We start from the raw sequence: 15,980 nt of genomic DNA on the forward strand, positions 1-15,980 counted from the left end.
CTCAGACGGCAGGCACCACCCTCCCTCAGTGTTAGCGGTATCGGTAGTAGTAGCGGCATCGGTCAAATTTTGTCGTATCGGTATCGGTATCGGTCAGAATTTTGGTATCGGTACATCTCTATCATTTAGTGGAGCAGGTAGAGGTCAGCAATCTTGGATGGTATCCCAACCCTTTATCGGGGGGCAGTAGTCGGTGAATATCTGATTTCCTGCTATCGACGGTCCTCTCATCCCTTTTTTCTTGACCACTGGTCCTGGGCTTATCTTCCACAGCAGCCAGTCTGTTGGGCAACTTGCTGGTATAATCTATGTGTCGCAGGGGCAGGTGTTGTGGGTTTTCCCGCCTATAAAATGGAATATTTCAGGTACCTGTTTCTGCTGGAAGGGCATCTGCGTGCCTCTACAGTAAATGGGGAAGGCCTGGTAACAGGTGCCACTGGCCAGACCCTAGAGAGCAGGAGAGATTTGATGGACGTTTCGGTTGGCTGAGCCGATTTCTGTTCTCATTCTTTCTTTACCAGCCTTACTCTAGGTAGCTATACTGGCTCCGTTCTTTGGAACAAGAGTGTGAAGACAATACACGTGCTTCCAGACTGATGAGCCTGCGGCAGGGTTAAGAAGGCTTAACTCGTAACAGAGGTCCAGGCATGCGAATAGTCACACAATGGCATTTCCTGACCCTGGTGGAGCTACTCCTTGTGTTAGAGGCATCTAACTCAACAGTATCTGTTTCCATGAACTAAATCTTTTACTATTAATTCAGAATACGGTGACGATCTGCAGTTTATTCGACAGCGCTTCTTTTCTCTTCAGTTTCTTTTGATATTACTGTACTCAGGTCATAATCATAATAATCATAATAATATAAGCTAGAAAGCTTATATCCCGAGTACGATACGAGGTTCACAGGTGTACTGAGGACCTTTCTGGTGCGAGCCACAAAGACCTCGCAGGACACCCTGTGCCTCGTGATTTCCGCATGCTGCGATGGTAGCATGAGAAGGACGTGAAATATATAAAAGAACAACATTAACTCTTGTGGGAAGTGGCAGACTTCCTGAAGGCAGGATCTTTCAGTCAACTTGGTTGCAATAAAGATGTGCCAGAGGTGACCATAGAGGTTGTGTTTAGGTCAATGGGAGACAATAACAAAAAGGAAAAGAACAAAAAAAGAAACATGAAGAAAGATAGAAGATCTGGTAGAACTGCACTCACGCAGTGGGAGTCAATAAAACCTGAAGTTTCCCAGTGCTTGCCAGCCAGCCATGTTGGGTTAAGGTTGGCTCTGGTGGGTTTACCAAGGTTCCACGGCTGAACGCAGGCAAAGGTGACAAAAAACAATGCAGCGTATACCTGTCCAAAGGGTCAGTAAGTATGCTTTTTTTCCTCCTAGGGAGGAGGAGTAGGAAGCCATATTGGTGGCTGGTTCTTAAGTAAGGATTCAAGAAAAGTAGTCTGGAGCTGTGGGAGGAACAAAAGGGGTTTTCACGTGTCTTTCAGGATGGAAGGCTAAAGAGGTTGAGAAATAAGTAGAAGGGATCAGAGCTAGAAATTGGAGAACTCTCTGGTTACTGGAAATGACTTATTCCTTAAGAATGGGGATAACGGCAACATTGAGGACATTGCTCCAAGCAATGCACATGGAGGATAACCTAAAGCTAAATACTGACAGGGTAGCTTTAACAGGTGCCATGCCCTGACTTGGTACCAGTAACCATGCACTTTAGAAGGCCACGGGGATCAACGAGAGGCTTCATACATGTGCATCCCTACTCGTGTGCAGTTTATTGACCCAAATGATGTGGTCAGTGGGAAACCGGATCTGTACCTGCCATACTGAATCCATTTAAACAACCTGGAGGAAAGACAATGCTGAATGACAGAGGGGACCAGGTCCTTTATCGTATCTTAAGGTCAATCCCTGCTAGAGGTGCGTCGTCCACCTGAAAAAGGGTCATGCTCCTGCAGTGTCCTCTTCGCGGGTGGCATCAAAAAGAAGAAACCCACTTGGAGTGTCCAATAAGCAAAGGGAGGAGATACCACACAAGGCGTCCGGACACCTCAACTGGGCTCATTGGCAACATCATCTTCCGTTGTCTTTTCAAACAGGTAGACTCCAAACATTCGGGAAACCTGTCAAGGTAAGGGGTCGGTCAGGGCCGACTGACTCTCCACAAGCAGGGCTTATTAATGCTAGGATATTCAGAAATAAAACTAGGGACTGAGAGAACAAATATAATAACAACTACAGAAGGAGAGAGTCATGTAAATGTGAGTGATTTTCTTGAATCCTAGATCCCTACCTTTAGATTATTTCACAGTGACCAGCCTGACCGAGAGGTAGGCAACTAAACTAGCATTGTATGTCCGTGACTGCCTGGATCCTTATGACCTGCAGAGTAAGATCAAATCATCAGACGCTGGGTGTGGACAGCACTTTGGGATCAGGTGCATACAAATTCATTGTTGTCTAACGTCAACCACTCCAGCTCATTAATGGTATGGGCAGATTGTATAATAAAGTCAGCAACGTAATAGAGGAAAAGGTTACAGTTATCTTAAGTGACTCCAACTGTCACATTAACTGGCCAAATAACTCAGGAGATGTAGCAGTAAGGACTCAACTTTGCTGATGAAACTTTCTTGACCCAGTGAGTGAATGAGTCGACAAGGGCGAGGAACCTGTTAGCTCTAGTGTTCACCACCGAAAATGACCTTGTTTCCAGCTTGAGTGTAAATGAACCATTAGGAGGACGTGATCATAATCTAGTAAGATTCTTCCTGCGTGTACTCAGTGTCGAAATCAAGGCTCAGCAACGTAATAGACCTGACTGTGAGAGCAGACTTCAGTGGCACTATAGAGGGAGTGTGCGATGCATATGGAAATTAGATAATGTCAGTGAGTCCTGGTGCTCATTCAGAGACTATTTTATGACAAAACAGTCAACGTTTGTGCCCTTAAAGGCAGTTGGACCACAACTGTCCCAACTCAGATGGTTCACACGTGTGACAGCGGCAAAAGTTAGTAAGAAAAAACAGCATACCGTAAGCTAAAAGACGCTGGTAGTCTTGCAATCCATAATGACTACATACAGTACATCTGCATGGGAGGGTGCACTCACTTGCAGACAGGGGTATGCACAATGAGGGACTCTGGATGGCATCCTTATGCAAGGAGAATCCCAAGGAGTTCTTGGATTATGTGAACAGTAGAAAAACGATTTAAAACAAGATTGGACCATTGCTTGATGCAAACAGGGCCTTGCAAAACTTTGAATATAAAATATCAGTCATCCTGAATTCTCAATTCTCATCGGTGTTCACTAAAGAATTGGGAGATGACATCCCAGAGCCAGGCACTACTCATGAGGTTGTGATTTAAAAGAATGTTCAGTGCAATGAGGCAGAAGTGTCTGACAGGCTTGGCAAATTTAGAATCAACAAATTCCCGGTCCTGACTAGTTTCTTCCAAGATTCCTGCGAAAAGTATGTGGCCAGGTGGTTCCTCACCTGGCTACTATCTTTAATAAATCGCTGGCTACTGGAAAAATTCCGTCAGACTAGAAGGAAGCAAATGTGACTCCTATATTACAAAAGGAGATCGCCATTTTCCAGGAAATTACTGCCCGATTAGCCTTACATATGTGACTGGGAGAGTAGCAGAAGGTATAATTACAGATAGGATTACAGAACATCTAAAGTAATAGAATTTACTGTTTGAGTTGCTACATGGTTTTAGGCGGCATCACTTATGTCTGACCAACTTACCTGAATTCTGTCACACCATTCTCTCTGAATATGACCAGTGCTGGACAATTGACATTTTTTATTTAGGCTTCCGCAAAGCATTCGAGAAAGTAACTCATCGCAGATTCACGGCGGAAATTCGTGAACTGGGAATTCGGGAAGAACTAGCAGCATGGATTGAGAATTGGCTGACTGACCAATGTCAAAGGGTGGAAGTCAGAGGGAAAACCTGTAACTGGTCATCATTTGCAAGTGGACTGCTCCGAGGTTCAATTGTATGTCCATATATCAGTTACATCAGTGATATCGATGTGGGCATCATCAGCCGACCTGCTGTGAGTTAATGCTTCTTCATTTAAGAATATAGAAGAACTACGTAGGGACTTTATTAAAACAGGGCAGTGGTCTTAACGTTGGTGCCTGCCATTCATCCTAGACAAGTGCAAGCTGATGCACATTGGTCACGCAAATCCAAGAACCAACTAGACTTTCTTAGAAAGTGCAATCAGCAGGAATGACTTAGAAAAAAGGTTTAGGTTTACGAACCACCAGTGGCCTGAAGTTCAACAAACAGAGCATCGAAGGGGAAAGAAAACACAGACGGGTCTAGGTTATATAAGGAGTCGGTTTGGGTAACGAAACAAAAATAGTCCTCTCTCTGTATAGTTCTCTTGTATGACCTCATCTGAAATAATGTGTGGTTCTTGGCCAGTATATAACAAGGCTCCTAAGTCTATATGACTAAGTCTTTATGAGTTTTTATAAACTTGTGAGAAATCATAAGAACTATTTATGAGACCTCACAATCATTGTGACTTTTCCCATCTTGAGATCTCAGGAATGGTTGGTGGCTGTCGCAAGGACTTGGGAGCATCTCACATGCGCTTGACGAAGCAAGATGACTAACCAACGACAACTTCGAATCCACAGTCCTTGCTATTTCACCCTCGCCCAGACATTTTTGATGTACGAAAAATGATAATTATAAAAAAAAAAAAAAAAGTCTGGATCATGCCGTCCTCATTCGTGTGGCTGAATTCGCTCAAGAGTAAATTTTACTAGAACAGACAGGAGTCACTCTGTGACTACATATACAAAACGACAGTAACACTGAAATAATTAGCCACTAGGAAAATGCAACAGCGGACTGCTGATAATACGGTATCATCGCTTACTCTGAAACAACTGAGTTGCCACAAATGTTATTGAGTTATGCATACACATGCAGTGTATTTTTCGAGAGTGAGTGAATGAGTGAGGGAGTATGGTGAGGTGAGGTGCAGCAAGGCAAGTCTCCTGAGACTAGTTTGACCTCACCAGGATCTCAAGGATTAATTTTAACTTTCTTTCTGCTCTGCCTCCATCACGACCAATAAATGTTATCTTTACCTACTTCAAATATAGTTTTATTATCACAAACTATTTATATCTGTCTTACAAAGAACATAATTTACTGAGAGTTACAGTTTGCCATAATTGTCCCAGACGCCAAGAAACAGTGCAACTGTTGCAAAACTTCTTTAAAACAGACGCAACCGGGAACACCTCAAATTTTGGTATTTGAAAATAAGTATGGATGGTTGTGGGAATACCGACATACAGGTTAGGATATGCATACCAATATGTTAACTTGCACTTCTACATGAATATTTCTGCAAAAATAAGCAGTCAGACAAAGCGAACTAGTCATCTATAGCCAAAGTACTTTTGCTAACTGTTGCATGTTTTCACACTCACAAACATGCGCAATTTTTCCATCACAGTTGCGATTCCCTGAGAGTGTTGATAAATAACTCCCAGGAACTTTTCGCAGCTGTGAATCATTCTGGGAGATGTGAGTGGATAAATTCGGGCCCTGGTCGCCTGAAGAAAAATAATGCGAGGCTTGAAAGAGTCCAGGCACAAGTTACTAAACTGATCCCATCCATCAAGCACAAGGGATACCAGCGAAGGTTGCAGGCATTGGGCTTCATTTCGTTAGACACGGCGCTTGCACGGACAGTTAAGGTTTTCAAAATTCTGCACTGACATGAAAACAAAGACTACCAGTGTGTATATATATATATATATATATATATATATATAATGGTTTAAACAGCAGCTTTACGACAAATCAAGGACAGAAGCTCAACATAAAGTGTTATCACTATGACACATTAGGCAATTTCCTCACACACAAGATCAGCAATACTTGGAACTGACCACCAGCAGAGGCAGCTGACAGTTCCTCGATAGAGCAGGCAAAGCAAGGTTAGATACAATTTTGTTAGACCTAACGTAATGGTAGAAGGAATGTTTTCTCTTTTTCTGTAAAAAATTTTAGCCCTGACGTTTCCCCCCCCGACTTAAGTACATAACCTTTTCCATGCCCGTTCTGAGGTGGGAGAGGTGGGTGGGGAGAGCTTTCATCTTTATTATACACTTCTCACTAGCAGAATAGCAGTGTGTACCAAGCAACCTCATATGGATCGTTAGACATGTTGAGGTACTACTTGTATTTGCAATTCCTTCTCTCTCTCTCTCTCTCTCTCTCTCTCTCTCTCTCTCTAAATGCATAAAAGAAACATAAAAGAGATGGAGAAGGCAAGAAGCGGGATAAAACGACCAAGAGAAAACAGAGTGGAAAAAACAGACTCCCTCCATTCCTTCCTTTCTCCTTTCTGCGTTCTCTCTCTCACTCTCTTTCTCTCTCTCTCTCTCTCTGCGGTAATGCCCTCCGTTCTCCCCCCTCCCCCTCCCCCTTTCCACCCCCTTGCTTATCCGGTTTATCTTCTTTTATTTTCCCGTCTCTTTCACCTCCTCCTTCACCGACGTCTCTCTCATTACACCCTTTTATTCCCAGTCAACCATTCTCCCCCCCCCCCCCTCTCTCTCTCTCTCTCATTTCCATCCCTGTTTTGTCTTTGTCTTATTTTTGTACCTCTTGCATTCTCCTCCAATTTTGTTTCCTGTATTCATTCTGAAAGAGAGAGAGAGAGAGAGAGAGAGTGGTTGCCAATGTCCTTATCTTTCCTACGTCCCCATGTCCCCTCCGTACCAACCAACCTACCTACCTACCTACCTACCTACCTTCCTGCCAACCTACCTACCTACCTACCTACTTATTCGAAGCACGTATTCGCCTTTCATCACTTACCCTTTTTTCCCCTTCCTCCACCGCTTATCGTAGACCCCTTCCCTTCACTCACCTCACTGTCTGTCTGTCTGTTTGCCTGTCATCTTGTATTCCCCTCATGTTGTATTCCTCTGTATTCTCTTCCTCGCCAGAAAAATACTTCCTCCCTGCCAATCACCACTACATAATTCTGAATCTTTGCCTTCCCTTCACTCACCTCTCTGTACGCCTGGCTGTTTCTCATCTTGTATTCTTCTCCTTTTGTATTCATGTGTATTCTCTCCCTCGTCAGAATAATACTTTTCCCTTTCCACCACTGCCTATCTCAGACACTCTCCTTACTTTCACCTGCTTCTCTGTGTCTGTCTCTCTGTCACTCCTCCTCGCGTCTTGTATTCCTTTGCATTCTCTCCCTCACCAGAACAATATCCTTCCTGTGCCATTTTTCCTCTTCTCCTTCTGGTCTCACCCTTGCGCTGAAATTCTCTCTCTCTCTCTCTCTCTCTCTCTCTCTCTCTCTCTGCTTCTTCCTTAAGTCTCTCTCACTCCCTAAGCACCTTATGCATCCCACCCCGTTACTACCAGTGTGCTCTTTCCTCCATGCTAGTATACCCTCTCCACATGCCTCCCTATCCCCTCCTTCCTCTCCCTTTCCATGCGTCTCCTATTCCCCTCCCCACCCTCCTCCCCCCCTTCGCCTGACACTGCTGGGCGGAAAACATTTTCTTGTAGCGCCATGGCAAGCAACAGTCCTCCGAGAATTACTGTTTTTTTACACTGATTTTGGTAAGAAATGTTGGGAAGTTTTCGTGTGAAATTAATTTTAGGAGCTCGGCATCAGGAACTAAAACTGTTTCACCATCCCGCTAGTGTTTAGCGAAATCCTTTCATGACTCCGAATTTCAGGTTCAAATGCTGTTAAAAATGCATGAGAAATTGCACAGGGTAATAATCGAACTTTAAAATGGAAAGGGATGCAAGTAGGGTCGGCTAGGTGATGAGCGTGTGTGTGTGTGTGTGTGTGTGTGTTTTGCTGGTCGTCTCCCACCTAAAGGTCTGGGCTCAGTGGTCGTCACGCATGAATGTTCTAGGGTAGTGGGCGTGACTTGACGACCTGTCGTCAACTTCCGTGTCAGACATGCCGCCATGACGAGAAAACATTGTTACCGGTACGTAGTTGTTCATGAGGTTAACTGCCCCTCTGTGGCACATGACTGCTTGGCTTACAGAAGGTAATTAGTGAATGGACGTCACCATGGAGTGGCAGGATGAGAGGGAACGCTGTGTATGTGTGACAGTGGCACAGAGTTTAAGTTCTTGCTCTCGTAGATTCCTTTATAAAGGTATATTGTGAAGTGATGAGCGACAATCGTATATATTTTGAAGGATATGACTCAACGAAACTGACTAAGGTTTTAAAGGTGCAACCTCTAAAGAAAGAAGCAAAGGTCATGCTGGTATTGGAACACTGTGCAAGTGTGAGAAAGGAAAGCGTGAGAGGAGAGCATGTCCAGTCATCATTACTTGTGCCTCCGTTGCCCGGCAGACGGTGGGCATCTCGCTGTGTGTGACGGGGTTTGGCGAGTCCATGGCGGAGCTGGCTGGGCTGGATTGGGAGTGGGCAGAGCAAGTGGTGGGCGGCGCGGCGCTGCTGCTGCTGGCACTCATCAACCTGGCGGGTGTCAAGTGGGTCATCAAGGTGCAGTTCCTCCTTCTCTTGCTCGTCGTCCTCGCCGCTCTCGACTTCATAGTTGGCAGCTTCCTCGCTCACCCACAAGGTCAGTCATGCTCGTACTTACAATTACCTTTCTGCCTCTTTACTCAGCCTTTACACCACAGCAGGCATTAAATTACACATATCTGCACATCCGTATGCACAACCACACAACACGTAAAGCCAAAAATTACAGAAAAGTACTATTTTCCATTATACTTGCAGCTTTCCATCTACTTGTCGTCAGTGCATCATCACCCTGATCTCAGTAAGGCAGTCAACAAATAAAGGAACATCTTCGTTTAGCACGGTGGGTAAGATACAGACTCCCGACGGTGGTGGTGTGGGGGTGGGGTGACACAAGCCTTCGCCTCTCACCAATTAAAGTCATGTTGTGTCGCCACCCAGGGACACTGACCACGTGTGGGCGTCACCCACATAAGGTCACCACCACTCCAATGGTATTTCTGATCCGACCAATGACCGGCGCACGTCACTACGTCGCTAGGGCTACCGAGGGCGTAGAGGACATCATGACTCTCTCGCAGTCGGGACTGAGCTGCAGAATCACGTGAATATCATCCCCTACATCACAGTCATTCACCGCTGGCCGACCCTCACATTAGAAGAGCGAGGCGGTGCTCACAGTGGCCCGTATTCCCCTAGATTTAGCAGACTTCGTAATACCTCTTCAGCGAATTACTTTGGCCGTAACACATTAATAACCATTTGTACACCTAATTACTGATGCAAACTCAGTCTTAAAGTATACTGATAACATACATGCTACTGTGAACACTGCACAATGACGCTACATCTCACCTGCTCTTCGGCTCCACATTGGTTGGGTGGCAGGGTGAGGCTTTCGTAACAACTCTTAAGATATTTCTTTTGTTTATTACACCTTGATATTCTCTCCTATGTTCCTTATGCAGGCTACATCGATATCAGAAAGACATAAACAGCGTGGAAAAGATAAAAAAAAAAAAAAAATCGCAACACAGGAAGTGCTACGAAGTCTCCCATGCAAACAAAAATGCTCTCTTTAATAATGTAAAAAAAAAAAAATCAAGGTAAAGTGATCAGTGAGAAACAATAAGGTGCCTACGTGGACCATAGTTATAAGCTTCCTTGCCACTGTATTTACTCTCTCTCTCTCTCTCTCTCTCTCTCTCTCTCTCTCTCTCTCTCACTGTCCACCGCAGCACAGAGCAATACAATATCAATTTCTCCCTCGGACGCAATGGCACTTTATCTTCGTCGTCTTATTTCTCCATTATCCGGCCTCCAAATAGAAAACAGTCTGTGGATCCGCGGGTAATGCATCACCTGTTCTTATGTTGACATTTGCTGGTCGTCATGGCAACACATCCTTAGCTGACCGGACCAATAACGAAGGTCAATATTGGAGCACAGCGAAGAAGAATGAGAGACTGTGTGTGTGTGTGTGTGTGTGCGTGTGTGTGTGTGTGTGTTGAATAGTTATGACTGGTAGTGATGTTAGTGTTAGTGAAATATGGTGAGGGAAGTGAGTGAGCGAGTAAGGTGAGGTGGGGGTAAAGATGAGTGAGTGGGCAGTGAAAGAGGTAGGAAGGGGAGGTTAGGGGGGTTGAGAAATTAATAGCTTGGCAGTGGTAGAGGTAGTAAGAGAGGAGGGGTGGGGTTTGGGGAATGAGTAGGTAGACAGTGAAAGGGGCAGGAGAGGGGGAAACAAAATAAGGGAATGTGTATGAGGTGGGTGGAAGGGGAAAAATGACAGTTTAGCAACAATGGAAAGTCATTATTGGAGGAAAGGGAAGGTGACTGAGGAAGGCGATGGCGTGGGAGGGGAAAATGGTGGAGACGGGGGAAGGGGTGATAGGAGAGGCACAGGAATGATAAGTAAGTATAGTTTTTCTTAACTTGGCGGAGATATAATGTTGTTCTGCTGCCCATATTTCGTAGCTCAGTGGCTGAAAGACAACTGTGTATTTAGACTGGATGTTCATTCCATAATACTTTTTCGTGACTAGCACTATATTCAAAGGTAAATTTCTTGTTACGTCTCAGCATTCAAGATGGAAAGATAGCACTATCTGACCAAGCTAAAGTGGAACGAGTATAGGAAAAATGGAAGTAAGAAAAGGGAAGAAAACTATGAAACTGTGTGTGGTAAGGGAAGTGAAGGGAAGAATAAAGAGTATTTGAGAGAGATGGGGGAAGGGAAATAAAAATAGACAGAAGACAGGGGATGAGGAGAACAGACAAGAAGAGGGGAGGGAGAAGAAAGGAAAGAAAAGGAAAGAGACTGAACAAAGGGGAAGAGATGTAAAAAAAAAAAAAAAAGGAGGGGGGGGGAGGAACAAAGAACGTGGAAAGAGGGAAGAATGGTATTTACAAAGAGTTGACTGGGATGGAAAAGGGCGAGACGAAAGAGAAAAACAAATACTGTATATACTGTATAGGATGTGGGTGGATGATGACGACGACTACGACGACGACGATGATAATGATGATGATACTACTACTACTACTACTACTACTACTAATTGTATTGCTCGTATCGTCTTATCGTTTATAAAAGCTCTAGCATGCATGCGTTGGTCTTCGTAACTAATAGGCGTCTCTCCACACGGCTCGTTCTGTGGAAGCCTCCCTGTTCAATCCCTTATCCCTGAGGTCACACTCTATGACATCGTCCCAGGTCTTTTTTGGTCTACCTCCCGCAACCCTACCCCCTACGTTCATATTTCTCATCTTCTGTGCCCAACTGCCATCCTCCATCCTCTCCACATGCCCAGTCCATCTTAATCTACCTCTCCTCATCATAACCCCAGACATTCCATCTTGCCTCTCAACATCAGTCACAATCCTAGCCCCCTAGGTCTCGCACTCAGGGACGCACTACATATCAATTTAATCATTGTTATTTCATTGTTATTTCTGCACGTCTGATCCTACGAATATTCTATTCATTTACTGCCGAAGTCTCATTACCATACAGCATTATACTCCTAATACATGCCGCATACAAAGATCCCTAAGCAAGGAGGGAAAGCCCTCTCGGTGTTAGGAGAGGTAACAGCTCCCTGAACTTTCTCCATCCACTCCTTACCTTAACCACCTCCAGCACATAACATGTCCCCCAAATAACAATATTCCTCCACACACTCAAAAAACTCTCAGGCAAGATCAGTACTTTCACGTCTGGCAGTTTCTACATACATTGTCAGGCACACACGAAATTAACATTATTTCACAGCCTACCTCTACTATTACGATAACTCTTACGCGCCCACAAATTACAAACACTGTACACGGTGTAGTTACTTCCTACCCTTTGTGACAAACTGCACATTTCCATACTCCCTCTGCTTTAGCAGTACCACCACCATCCCTAGATATCATCACTTTCGCTTTATCTGCATTTTCTCTCGAACCTTTGTGCCCTATTATCTCTCTCAATTTCCTAAATCTTTCCTCCACCTCCTTTTCATTCTCTGCAATCAGTACCGAGTCATCAGCATACAACATCTCTCAAGAAAGTCCATTTCTGAAGCCACGTGAGAGAGCTTCAAGCACCAAGACAAATAATATGGGGCTCAAGACTGACCCCAGATGAACGTCAACACGAGAAGCCTATCACTCAATCTCCATTCACTCTAATGTGGGTGGGAAACTTCACCACTTCCCTAGAGACTGTCAAAGGCCTTCTCCAAATCAACAAAAACAAAGTACAGCTTTCTTTTTCTTTCCTATATATTTTTTCCTGAATCTGCCGGACAATCAATAAGGCATCAGTGGTCCCTTTGCCTGGTATAAACCCGAAATGCACCTCATCAATATTCATTCTTTCCCTTAACATACCTTCTAGGACCCTCTCCCTTACCTTCATTATCTGGACCAAAAGTTTTATGCCTGTATAATTTCCTCTTTCCAGGGCATCGCCCTTCCTCTTATACACATTTCTAGCCTTACTTTTCAGCCAGTCATCTGGGACAACACACTCATATATAATCGAATTCATGAAATCAGTAACTACTGTAAACCCACTCCTATGTCTCCTGCGGCCTTCAGCATTTCATCAGTCAACATACACTTACCCTCCGCCTTCCCCAACTACATCCTGCTCACAGTAGCAACATAAATCAAAGGTCAAGGTGCTAAACACTAGATCCGCCGACTCCAAACCTTTCCTGTTCCAGTCAAACTCCTCATTCAGTAACTGGTTATAATGCTCTTTCCAGTTGTCTTTAACATCCTCACTGTTCACCACTACCTTTCCATCATCATTCTTCAAACACTGCTCACCTGTATCCCTATTTTCCATTTTCATCTGATCTGCAGCCTTAAATACCATAATCTTTCTTTCAGCACGGTTTAATAATAATAATAATAATAATGATAATAATAATAAAAAAATAATAATAATAGATTATTATTATTATTATTAATCATAATGATGACGAATATGGGTACAAGAAAATAAGGAACGCCAGCAAGATCAAAAGTGCCAAGAGAACAGAACAACAAAGCACCCTTAGTTTAATATTGACCCACCACCTTGACCTTCACTCTGTGCACCAAAATCCAATCAGTTCCCCCCTCCGACACGTGATATATATTCCACTTTGATACAATTCGATTCAGGCGTTCAAGAGTAACGCCGCGCCCTGAACTTTGGCCCTGACCCGTGTGCTTAACCTTTATTCTCTCCACACCAAGAATAACATTTTCGCAGGTCCACATATAACTAATAAGTCAATTTTAATCCAAATCAGATCACATTTTCATGAAATATTTTTGTTAAAGCTTTCACTCCGACAACGCATTTCGTATTTTATTCTTGCTCCCACCATACAGTGTCATTCCGCTTTGGAGAGACGTTCAGTGCTAGAGGGTCTTCTCAAGTTGAATAAAATTGTCCAGACATGGTAAAAAGAGAATAATAAAATGCGTCGCCGGATTGAAGGGGTTAACATACACAGATCATAGACATGCATACGTACGTAGATACATACATACTGCACCGCTACATACGCACACAAACGGGCTTGATGGCAACAGCTGCGCCTTGCACATCGCTAAGCAGTAATTTGATGCCGGAAAACACAGACTTCTCCCCTCCATTACGAGGACGAGACTTCTTATCATCAGGGGAAATTATGCGGCTAAACAGTTATCCTCGCAGTGAAAGATCGGAAACATGGCCCCATTACCCCCCTCCCCCACCACGATGACATTCACTGTAGTCTCGTTACAGATCCACAACTGTTTTGATCGTAGTGAGGGGTTAAGAGCAGGACACTATGTTATAAAAAGGACACATTATCAAACAGTACTATTTATTGACACTACGACATACTGCAGGACATGACACTACGATGATTAACACTATGATACATAACGCTACAATTATTAACGGTACAATACTAAATACTACGATACATAACAAGATGATTAACACTACGATACTTATCACCGCGATGATTAACACTGCTACACTTAATAGAAAAATAGCACAACGATACTTAACGCTACGTGTTTAATACTATGATACTTAATATTACAGTACTAAATACTGCGATGAATGATAGTACAATACTCAAAACTGCGAAGCATAAGAGTATCATTGCAATACTCAGTACATAACACTGCAATACTCAGTACATAACACTGCAATACTTAATACATAACACTGCAATATTTAGAACTGCAATACACAGCACCACAACACTCAAACCTGCAAGATACAACACTACAACCTCAAGCTTACTGTCCTCCACATTACAATGCATAACACTGCGGTACGAACACTGCAGTGGATAATACTACAGCACAGCACCACATAACATTACTATGCAGAACAAGCACTACAGTACATAAAACTAAGATGGGTGGGGAAATGCACGCTCGATGTAAGTGTTGGGTGTGGTGGTGTGTTGGGTGTGGTGGTGTGTGTTGGGTGTGGTGGTGTGTGTTGGGTGTGATGGTGTGTGATGGGTGAGGTGGTATGTGGTGGTGTGTGCTGGGTGTGGTGGTGTGTGTTGGGTGGGTGGTGTGTGCTTGGTGTGGTGGTGTGTGTTGGGTGTGGTGGTGTGTGCTGGGAGTGGTGGCGTGTGCTGGGTGTGGTGGTGTGTGTTGGGTGTGGTGGTGTGTGTTGGGAGTGGTGGCGTGTGCTGGGTGTGGTGGTGTGTGTTGGGTGTGGTGGTGTGTGTTGGGTGTGGTGGTGTGTTGGGTGTGGTGGTGTGTGTTGGGTGTGGTGGTGTGTGTTGGGTGTGGTGGTGTGTTGGGTGTGGTGGTGTGTGTTGGGTGTGGTGGTGTGTGCTGGGTAAAGTGGTGTGTATCGGTTGTTGTTTAACTTTAGTCTGTCTGACGAAGCAGACCCATCGATCGAAGTTAACCCAATGGGGTTGTTCCACGGGTTCCCAGTGCCGTCTTAGTGTATCGTATGTTGACCAGTGTTCCATTATAATTACGTGTCGTGTAATGTGAGCCAAATATACAAGCGGGTCACATGTCGTCTGTGACTCCGCCTAACCCAAATCCAGGCTGATAGCTTGGGGGGTGGGGGCTTGGTGTCTGATTAGGCCTTAATAGGTGAACTCATCGAGCTCTATTTATTAATCCCTCCTATGACTGGACGTCATGGGTGGGAGGGGCTGTATTATAGTGTCCTGATCGAGGTACTGTATTGCCCTGCCTGTGAAATGAAGGTGAAGATGTTTAATTACTGTTAGTGTAGAAGCGTCTGGAGTTGATGTTGAACTGGGTCTAGTAGTGATTGTGTGCGGATGGTTTTACGTGCCTAGTTGTATTGTGTTTTTAGTCATATAATGACAAAGTTGTGTTGGCACAAGCTGCCGCATAAAATTATGTGCCTCTCATATCCAGATAATCCTCAACAGCAAGGACTTTAGCGTCAGAATATAAATGAGCTACAGAGTTATATTCGTGCAACCAGTGTTGATATATAGGCCGTTGTTCTTTATTGCCTACAAGGTTTTGCTGTGGGTTTTTAGATAGGATGGGAGCCCATGCTGGGAAAGCGTAGGGCAATACTAATCTGATACATTTCTTATAGGGAGGGGAGAGTGTTTCTTTTTGTCGTCCAAACTTCGACCTAGCAAGAGATCAGAGTGCATTTAGTCTGGGGGTACATCGCTTTTTTATGTCTTGTATGTAGACCTTAAAGGTTTGTCCAGTGTTATATGTTACTCCAAGGATCTTAGCGAAAGGGACACGTTGTATAGGTACATCGTTAAGTATGACACTATGAGTGTATTTGTGTTCATATACAAATACAACCGTTGTGGAGGGCTTCGCTAAAGCAACCGTCAATCTGTTGTCTGCGACCCAGGCCTCAACTGTATTACGGTGGTCTTCTGGAGGTGAGCATGCTGTGTCTGCGATAAGGTGTGCAGT

General features: G+C 44.2%; 1 protein-coding gene and 1 long non-coding RNA gene across 2 annotated transcripts in view; one reads left to right on the top strand and one right to left on the bottom strand.

The window, feature by feature from the left end:
• The window catches only part of LOC145393498 (solute carrier family 12 member 8), a 102,967-nt gene that overhangs the window by 37,683 nt on the left and 49,304 nt on the right, over positions 1–15,980 (top strand). The window contains exon 4 of the mRNA XM_080267625.1: positions 8,409–8,640. Within this exon, the coding sequence (XP_080123751.1) occupies positions 8,409–8,640 (232 nt within the window). The remainder of the gene's footprint in view (positions 1–8,408; positions 8,641–15,980) is intronic.
• LOC145393500 (uncharacterized) overlaps positions 1–15,980 on the bottom strand; it is a 145,669-nt gene that overhangs the window by 1,905 nt on the left and 127,784 nt on the right. The window lies entirely within an intron of this gene.

Source organism: Coenobita brevimanus, chromosome 24 (assembly GCF_032717465.1).
Source record: "Coenobita brevimanus isolate Jiangsu-jjx chromosome 24, ASM3271746v2, whole genome shotgun sequence".
Classification (NCBI taxonomy): Eukaryota; Metazoa; Arthropoda; class Malacostraca; order Decapoda; family Coenobitidae; genus Coenobita; species Coenobita brevimanus.